The sequence below is a fragment of the Neofelis nebulosa genome, chromosome 18 (genome assembly GCF_028018385.1).
Source record: "Neofelis nebulosa isolate mNeoNeb1 chromosome 18, mNeoNeb1.pri, whole genome shotgun sequence".
Lineage (NCBI taxonomy): Eukaryota > Metazoa > Chordata > Mammalia > Carnivora > Felidae > Neofelis > Neofelis nebulosa.
The window spans coordinates 24354156-24364208 of NC_080799.1; the positions used below are offsets into that span (position 1 = coordinate 24354156).

The following is a 10053-nucleotide window of genomic DNA, read 5'->3' on the forward strand; positions in this document are numbered from 1 at the left end:
ACTTTGGCTCAGGTCATGATCTCGTGGTTCGAGAGTTCAAAGCCCCACATCGGGCTCTCTGCTCTAAGCACAGAGCCCACCTTGGAGCCTCTGTCTCCCTCTCTCTCTGCCCCTCTCCAGCTCACATGCTTTCTCTGTCTCTATCAAAAATAAATTAATTAAGAAAAAAAAAGAATGGAGGGGCGCCTGGGTGGCTCAGTCAGATGAGCATCCAAATTCAGCTCAGGTTGTGATCTCACGGTTCATGGGTTCAAGCCCCACATCGGCCTCTGTGCTGACAGCTCAGAGCCTGGAGCCTGCTTCTGATTCTGTGTCTTCCTCTCTCTCTGCCCCTCCCCTACTCATTCTCTGTCTCTCAAAAATAAATGCGAAAAAAAAATTTTTAATAAAAAAATTTAAAAAAAGAATGGAGGAGCACCTGGGTGGCTCAGTCAGACGAGCATCAGACTTCAGCTCAGGTCACAATCTCACAGTTCATGGGTTTGAGCCCCGCCTTGGGCTCTGTGCTGACCACTCAGAGCCTGGAGCCTGCTTTGGATTCTGTGTCTCCCTCTCTCTCTCTCTCTCTGCCACTCCCTCATTCATGCTCAGGCCCTCTCTCAAAAAATGCATAAACATTTTTAAAAATTAAAAAATATGTATTTTTTAAAAATTTTTTTAAAATGGAAAGAGACAGAGACCTAGTGATATCATTTGAGCCCCTGGATCCAGCTCTACCTGAAGTCATTATCCCCTAGATTTCCTAATTACATAAGCCAGTAAATTATCTTTTCTGTAGCTTAACTTCAATTTCTATTACTTGCAACCAAAAAAAACATTGTCTAATTCATGCGTTGCTTTGTTTCCCCATGAATATGCCTTGTACATTCTTAAATAAAGGTTGAAAAAAAAATTAAAGTGAGGAATCCTAACTACTGAGTATTAAAACACAAACATTCAACCGCCTGCTTTTAATTAATGGCAAGATGGGCTGAAAGGCTCCCTTAGTGAATTATAATTTCAGACTGAAATTCCCCAGACAGTTATAGAGGGAGCTTGTTAAACCGCAGAAACCAATGGAATCAAGAGATTACTTTAACAGGGCGGTGGTTCAATCAGTTCCAGAGATATCATCCATTATGCAAAACCAAAACCTTTAAAACTTCTTACCATACAACCCCAGCCATCTCTCATCCACCTAAAATCTCAAGGCCTCTCTCCTGACTCAGTTTAAAAGTGAAAATGACTGGTGCGGTCAACAAAAAGAGAAAGAAAAAGAAATAAATCGTGTCATCACAGTTGGAGACCACCAGGGAAAGGAGCCAAATCTCAAGCCAGGGTGTTTGGCGGGGCCTTCTAGAACAGTCCTGCATTCTCAAATGCTTTCAGTTCTGCAGAAAAACTGAAGGCAAGCACGCCCTTGGCACTCTAGATGTCTCTGTAGCTTTCCAGGCCAAGCAGCATCACTTCTCCTGTAGGTTCAAGAAAACGTCAGCGCACAAGCCCGGAGTGCCGGCCCATTTCCCTACACCGTCCCCTTGGTGAAGGATTCTGGCGGTGGTTACTTCGTGAAATTAGACTCTTCTCCTCCTTCAGCTCAAGTTACAATAGACCAAATTCTGGAATCTGGTTTTGATTATTCTCTAGAGAGCTACTTAAGAGCTGCTTCAGGGCTTGAAATCCCTCATTCAGACATAATCTTGAAATAAAAGGCTATATTCAAATGAAAAATGCATTACAGCTTTCTCTTTAGGACCTTTAGTACTTACGGGCAAGAAAAAAAGAAAAGAAATGCAGGAAAAGGAAGAATGGCACAGGGAAAGGGAGAGAGCAAGACAGGAAAGAAGGGGGGAGCGAAATTTCCTACATCACAATTGCTTTCGTTTTATCATCACATAACCCCTTTTGCAAGTAATATTGTGCCCATTCTACAGATGAAGTAATTGAGGCTTGGTGATCACAGGAGGAAGACGCCGTGGCTTCTGACTCAGAGACGGATATAAAAACATGCTCTGAAAAATGTTGCTTCTACCCTACTGGCTTCCTCCCTCCAAAAAGTCTAACACAGAAGTCGGTTCTAGGACCAACATATTTCCGTGGATGGACCCTATGGAGACAATATAGTCTCATCTAAAAAAACGGAAAAAAAAATTTTTTTAAGAAATTAACAAAGTAACCTGAGATCCAACAGAACTAGCAACATGGCAAAGCAAAAGCTAGAACCCAATTATTCCATCTCTCACGTCTTACTGAACCCACCTGACCGGAATCTATTTTATAGGTGCAGTTCATCTATACGGATCACATACCGGCACTCCTGATTAATGAGGGAACAACTGAAGAGTTGTCCCGCCTTCAAGAAAACGCTCACTGGAAACAAAAGAGAAATTTATTTGTGACCTGCCTTCCTCCGCCTCAATGTTCCTGTTTATATCCCGTTCCTTTTGTTATTGTTGCAATATATCTGGGAGGTATTTCCCCCTTGCTGTTGCAAAATCTGAAAAGGGGCGGAAAATCTACACTGATGTAGCACATGGAAGCCACAATTCTGGCAACTGCCAAGGGTATGGGTATGCCAGTTCCGAAACGAGTTTAAACCAGAGGTCGCAAACTGGTAGCGTATCCAGCCCACAGACGTGTTTTGTTTGTCCCACAGGGCTGGCCCACACAACGCTTTTAAGAAATTTTCATCTGTTTGCCAATGCTAAAAACCAAGAGCTTTCACATCAAAGCCCTTCTCTTACCAAGCGGAGGATGTGGTGATATCTGCACGTGGAAGGGGGTAGCTGGATCAGAGAGCAGTAGCCGTGACCTGTAGACAGAGCACAAGCCCCAAGTTTCTCCCCGCCTGGTCTATTTCACTGGGTATCTGAGTTGGTGACCCGTGGCTGAAAAGGTCAAGCAGCTGTAGATTGCAAAGCCAACCAATCATTATCAGACTTTTCCCAAAAACATCCCCACTAAGAGACTCATCTGTCAATATTAGGACAGCTGTGATCAAAAGTAAAGTATATGAGACCAAAATGATTTGAGAAATTAAAAAAACAAAAAACAAAAAACAAAAAAAAACCATAGTTGGGTCCATTTGGATTTCTGCTCTAGAATACTCATTTTTTCAGAAAATACACTCACCTTTATTACTTCATTTATTCCTCCCAACAACCCTGCAAGGAAGGAATTATTCCCAGATAAACAAACTGAAACTGAGTGATGTCAAATCAACCATCTCTCCAAAAATTATCCAACCAGTAGGTTGTAAAACCACATTTTGAACCCAGTTTTGTCCATCTACAAACGCTGTGCTTTGGGAATAATGAAAGAACACTGTATAAAGCCACAAGGCTTGATTCCACCTCAGGGCCTTTGCACCTGCTCTCCCCCAGCCCCCATTGGAAACCTCTTTACCCAGATCTTTACGTGACAGGATCTTAACTCTTTCACTTCGTTTGCATCACCCTCACAGAGAAGTTTTCCCCAGCCATCTGATCTAACGTAACACAGGCGTGCATACATGCACACACACCAATTTCCCTCTAGACCTCTACTACTCAAAGTGAGATCCAGAGATCAGAAGTTAGAAATGCAGGCTCTCAGGCCCCTCCTTAGACCCGCTGAATCAGAATCGCGTATGTTAACAGCATCCCAGGTGATCCATACCCACTTGAAGTTTAAAAAGCACTGCTCCACTAGCCGCCCTGCCCGGTGGAAATATAACCTGAGTCACGAGTGTCGTTTTGAATTCTCTAGTAGCCGCATTAAAAATGTGAAAAGGACGGCTGTTTGCTGTCTCCCCTCCCCACCACCAAACTTTGTCAGTTTCAGGAGCACTGAATGCTTACTCACCGCTTTACCCCAAAACAGTACCAGGTATGTGCTAAGTATCATCGCATGTTTGTTAAACGTAAGAAGGTAGTATTTTACGTGGGGCGGGAAGAAAGCAGCACCGTGAGATTGGACAGATGTGGGCAGCTCAACCACGGACCAGCTGAGCAATCCTGGGCAAGGCATTGGTCCAGGAGCCACCTGTAAGTTCACAGCCCTCACCGTTACGCTCAGATGCGATAGGACATCTACACAGCGCCAGCCAATGTTAAGTCACAGGTATTCCATAAACGCCAGAGCCTTTCTGGCGTCCTCCCTCGTTCTCTCTCCAGATTCCACGTGCACACAGTGCTGCTGTGACCACGTTCCTCTGGGTAGCAGGAGCCAGGCCACGGGAACCGTCTTCCTGAGTGATTTTCCCCAGCCGGGGGGCTGAGCGTATTAACTGTTGGCAGCGAAGACAGCCTGAAACCAGGGAGGGTCGCTTCCCGTCGCCCTGGAGTCACACGGTCCCTGTACAGCCTGTAAACCACAAGGGAGGCAGCACCTCAAGGCAGCCCTGTCACCGTGATGAGTTCTGCTGGGTCGGCCCGCCACAAGGTCCCGCCCCTTAGAGGAGTATGAGGTCTGTGCCCAGACACAGCTTGGATCAGCCCATTCTGAAAGGTGCATTGTGGCTCTGCCTTTTTCCGTTATTGGTTTGGGGGGGTGGGGAGCGGAGGGTTGAGTCTACCCCCCCCCCACTCGTTAATCACTGGTCTGTGTCAATCCACCAAGGGAGGCTTGCTTCTCCCCAGCTTTTAACACCCCCCCATCCTAATCCATTAGTCTATCTTGCCCGGAAATCGGATGCACATGTCCTAATCTCAAAAGTGTTTTTAAATCACATTAGATCAACAGCAACGGGAGAAAGCAAAACCCGGATTTAGACATGACTGGTGCGACACCGAGAAAATAAAACTCCCAGGGCTGCTTAGCCGGGATGGGAGGAAAACCCGAAACCAGTGTCACCCAAGCACCTGCCCCACGTTCTTCTCCCTCTGGCTGAAAAAACCAACACCAGAAACACTCGCAGAATTAGCAGCCTATGGGGAAGCGCACAGCAAAGAAAAAGGAAAGAGAACAAGTCGGGGAGAATCAAAACCTCCCATCGGTCTGTGGCCCTCTCATCTGGCAAGCAGAGGAAGATGTTGCACAGACCACGCCGCGGGTGGGGAACAAGCGTGACCGGTCAACTGTCCGACTCTTGGTTTCCGCTCGGGTCATGATCTCGAAGCTCCGTGCATGCCAGCCCCCTATCGGGCTCTGCAATGACAGGTGCAGAGCCGGCTTGGGATCCTCCCTCTCCCTCTCTCCGTCCCTCCCCCACTCGCGCTGCCTCGGTCTTTCTCAAAATAAATAAATAAACGTAAAAAAAAAAAAAAAAAAAAAAGGTGCGGTTGGACCAGAGACACAAGAGGAAGGGTTTCTCTTACTGGTCTGACCTGATGCCACTCTTTCCTCCTGTACATTATAATGAGGATGTCATCCCTCTTCCTCCAAGGGAGAGAGAGAGAGAAGAGCCTGAAGAGAGAGAGCCTCTGAAAATCCCACAAACAAGCCTCCAAGCACTGCTGTCCCTGGTGAGAGGCTGGAGAGGTATCCAAGCAGCCCCGGCACACTCCCAGGGGCCCCAAGGGGTTTCTAGAAGACTTAGCAGCCAGGTCGGGGTGGCTAACGATACCCTCTGCCTTACAGAGATGCTTCTCAGGCATTTGCAGTCAGCACCACTAAGCACTATAAGGATCTGCCACGGGGGAGACACTGGGGTAGAGGATGGGGCACCCAGAGAAATCGTATGGTCCTCCCAAGTGAGGATCAAGGGAATCTGCCCGTGTCTTCAGTAGAACAGTTCTGCAGATGGGTACCAAACATTCACACTCAGCCCCGAACACCACACCAGGGATGGCTGGGAGGACCACAGCGCTGGGATAGTACCTTCCACAGCCATATCGTAGCAGTCTCCATGCCTTCTCCTCCCAGCCGCGGTATGCAAGAACATTAAGAAAACCTGGCATCTCCTAGCTCCTCGTTCAGAAAATCCCCCAGCCCCGTGGACGGGACCTCCTGACCCACATTCCACCCTGCAATCCTTCATCAAACTTTAAGTCGTCTGAATAAAACACTCCCTTTTCTATTTCCAGCTGCTGCAAAGCAACCCTAACACATGTTGGAAAGATGTGATCTTTATGCCTCTCTCTCCCCCGAAACGGCACTGGACACTTCTCCTGAGATACACAGCTTTAAAATTAGAATTGGAAAAAGCCACCGTTTCCCTCGTAGGGCCGAAGCTACCCCACGGCAGAGACCAGAATGCCCCCCAGCCAAACCAACCAAGCCAACGAAACCCACCAAACGCAGACCTCCCAGACATCATCCCCCCTCTCTATTTAGCTGTTGTTGCGCTAATCATTCTAACACCTTTTTATTTATAATCGCAAACTGGAAGCCATGGCTTGTGATGTTATAAATACTGATTTTCCAGTTAAATTAGGCATTTGCTGTTTTATGTTTTGATAGGAAGGGGCTGTTTGAAGCCTCCTAAAATATTGCAATTAGTTCTCACTGTTGAAACAGACAAGACATTAACAGACACATTTGCTGTTTCGGTTTAATGTGCTGGAATGTTTATGCCTAAGTGTACTTCTCTCAAGCTTTGAAAGCATAAGGCATGTTTTTTAAAGTGGAGGAAATCAATCACAATACACCCATTTATTATCTTTTTTTTTTTTTTAAGTTAAGCTATTTCTAAAACTTTCCCAGGCTGTAATTTAAACTTGGAAAGCACAGCTCTTCAACAGGAAGGAGACTTATCAGGAAACAATCCTTGTATTTTACCTATTGGCTCCGTTAAGATGATAACATCACTTTAGCTGACAAAGCCTGTGTTTCTGTTTGACAATTGCAATTAATTACTGAGATGCAGCCGAGATGGGGCCAGCCATCCAGATCTGTTTTCCAGAGAGATAGAAAACCAGAGGAAAGAAGCAAAGAAAAAACACACCCCCAAAAAAGCAAAGGAGGTTTGCATTTTAGCATCTACACCAGTGTCGTGTTCAATGTTATGGCTGGCAAGAAAGCTGGATTATTAATTTACGTTACCTGCACCTAACTTTCTACTCCGCTCTTCTCCCTTTTTCTCCCCACTGGCAGAGGGTGGAAAAGGCGAGAGGTGAACATTTCACAAGACAGAAGCTCCAATCTGTAGCGAAGGAGGCGCGGGTTACAGAAAGGGCACGGGCACGGGGCGTAAAAACTCACAGGGCACCAACTGGTGCTCCCAATGCAAAACCTACCCAGCGGGTGGATAGAAAGTTCTGGAGATGGGGGCACCCTCCGTCTTTACTAGAAAGCCAGAACTGGCCAGCATCACCTTGTTTAACCGTTCCCGGGTCACTGGGCTCTAACCTGAAAATACTAAAGTTGGATTCCAGCCACGCAAATGCGTTTCAGGGCGATTCTGAGACATTCCAGGGGATCTCAAAGCTCCTAGATCAATCTCGCTACCCTGCTTCATCCGCCCCGCCGGCGTCCCCACACACGGAAGCGCAGAGCCCCGCCAGAGCCAGGGCTGGGAAACACCCCGCGGGCACGAAGGCTGGGGATTCCCAGGCTCGGAGCTGGGCAGATTCGGAAGGCACCTCCCCGGACGAGGAGCCTCGAGGCGGGCAGGGCAAGGCGACACCTCCACCCCTCGCCCTGAAATAGAGTCCTCCTTGACCGGCGTCCAGCCCCTCGCCGCCGCTCCCCCAGAGCAGCCCCCGCCGGGGCTTGACAGAGCCCTCGCTGGGGCCAAGGGCCCCCGGGACCGCGGCGCCAGGGTGTCCGAGGGCCCGGAAAAGCGGCGGCTCGCCCTGCGGGTCTCGCCGCGCGTCCACCCCCTCCCGCCGCGCCCAGGGTCCTACCTGTACCACTCCAGCCCCTTCTCGTAGTTCCTGTCGAAGAAGTGCGGCTCTACGCCCACCGCCCGCACGTCCGGGTGTACTCGGATCGCCTCCAGCAGCGCGCGGGTCCCTCCTTTCTTGACCCCGATGATGAGCGCCTGTGGCAGCTTCTTCTCCCCGTAGTCGGGGGTGCTGGCGGCGCCGCCCCTCTCGCTGCTCCCGTTGGCCGCTCTCCGGCCTGCGAGCTCCTCGTCTGTGGTGCTGGACTCCTGCGCTTCCCTCTCCAGCAGCGCGCTCTGCGCCGTGATCATCTCGCCGGGGGCCAGCGGGGTCCGGAGCCAGGCGTCGCGGGCGCCCCCGCCGCCGCTCGCCAGCCCCCAGCCGTCGGCCCCGGGGGCGGCGGGCTGCTCGGGGGGCTCGGGCGGCTCCCCGCGGCTCGCGTTGTCCGGCGGCGGCGGCGCGGGCGGCTGCGAGGGGGCGCCGAGGCGCACGGGGGGAGGCGGCAGAGAGGGTGGCGGCGGGCTCGGCGGGGGCTCGGCGGCGGCGCCCGGCGGCTCCTGCAGCGCCAGGGGGAACTGCAGGGAGCCCGAGCCGCCCAGGAGGCTGTAGCACAGGTAGGTGACGGACAGGGACAAGGTGCACATAAAAAGCAGCTTGCGCGCCGGCGGGCCCTTAGCAGAGGCGCCGGGCGGCGGCGGCGCGGCGAGAGGTGGAGGCGGAGGCGGAGGCGGAGGAGGTGCGGGCCACGGGGCCATCGCGGCTCCCGGCTCGCGGCGGCGGCGGCGGCGGCCCCCGGCGCTGCCCGGACATGGTTTCAGCCGCCGCCCCCGCCGCCGCCGCCGCCGCCGCCGCCGCCGCTGCCCAGCCGCCCCGGCTGCATGAAGCGACGCCGCTGCGCCCCCGGCCCTGGCCGCTGTCCCGCTGCGCCGGGGGGGAGCCCGGCCGCATGGCCCCCCCCCCCGCCCCACTCTTCCCGCGGAGTCCGGGCGGCCCCCCCACCACCACCACCCCCCTCAGCCGCCGGCAAGGGGACCGAGGGGGGCGCGCGGACCCGCCGGCCGCACCTGCTCCGTCTGCGGCGCCCCCGCTTCCCCGGCTCCGCCGCGGCTCCTGCTTCAGCCCCGGCCGCCGCCGCCGCGCGCTGTTGCGGCCCCGAGTTCCTTCCCCGCTGCTAACTTTCTGCCGGGAGAGCGGAGAGGCGCGGAGGGGAGGAGGAGGGGGGCCGGGCGCGCGCCCCGCGCCGCCGAGGGAGGGGGAGTGCGCCTCGCGCGCGCCTGCGGAGGGGGGCGCGGAAGCGCAGGCGTGCGCTGGGGCTGGGGCGCCCGGGAGAGCGGAGATCGCGCCCCCCCCCCAGACACACGGCGCACTGGAGGCGTGCCCCGCCCAGCCCCGCGTGCCTCCCTCTCCCCGGGGAGCCTGGGACGCGGCGCTCTCCATCCCTCTCCCGATACTTTTAGGGACACGGAGACCGGCGCCAGCCGCCGGAGCCGCGCAGCGGGGAGCTGGGGGCCCGAGGACCGAGAGCTGTCGCTTCCCCTCTTCCCCTGGGACTCCAGGCCGGCTCGGCGCGTCCCTGACCCGCCTTCTCTCACCCCGGATATCCTCCTGCCGGGGGTCCGGCAGTGATTTCTTCTCCGTTTTCCCCCACAAACTTCCATCTTTCCAGCCTCCCCATCTTCTGGGTGGAGTTTTGACACAGACCCCCAGGTTTCCCAGCCCCAGAGCTTCCGCCTCTGTCCCGCCACTGGGTGACTGCGCCCTCTGCCCCCAAAGATGAGGCCGTCCCCTCCCCGACACCCTTCACGACGCGTACACCTGCGCCCCTTGGGGCGGGGGGCATTAGCGCTAAAGGAGTTCCGATTTCCCTGGACTGGGATAGACTGAGCCCGTCATCGCTCTGAACGCCTAATGAGCAGAGACAAGTTAGGCTGCAGGGTGTCCGTGTGCATCGCCTCCCTGAATTTTTTTTTAAGTATATTTTCTTTGCCGAGAGATTGCCATCCCTCACCTCCCTCTCCTGGGGGGAATGGTAAACATCAGAAGGCTCTGGAAGATTCAAAACTAGACACTGCTCCCCGCGGCCTTTTGCTCAGGGAGGTGGCGGCATGGGAGGGAGAGGCAGCGGGATCAGCTGAGGCTCTCTAGGGAACCCTGCTTCCTGGGGACGGGGGAGGGGGGGGCTGGCCGCGCACACCCCCGGGGCCCGGCTCTCCCAGGCGCTGGCTCCGGTGAGTCCTGTTTACCGTGCTAGCCGCCGCTGGGTGCCTGGTGGGTCTGCTTTCCCAGGGCCGGCTGATGTGCTTGGCATCTCCGGTTTTGTTTGATCGCA

General features: G+C 53.7%; 1 protein-coding gene across 1 annotated transcript in view; it reads right to left on the minus strand.

The window, feature by feature from the left end:
• The window catches only part of HS3ST4 (heparan sulfate-glucosamine 3-sulfotransferase 4), a 394090-nt gene extending 385092 nt beyond the window's left edge, over positions 1-8998 (minus strand). The window contains exon 1 of the mRNA XM_058711783.1: positions 7746-8998. Coding sequence (XP_058567766.1) covers positions 7746-8479 — 734 coding nt within the window. The 5' untranslated portion in view covers positions 8480-8998. The remainder of the gene's footprint in view (positions 1-7745) is intronic.
• Between the last annotated feature and the right edge of the window lie 1055 nt (positions 8999-10053).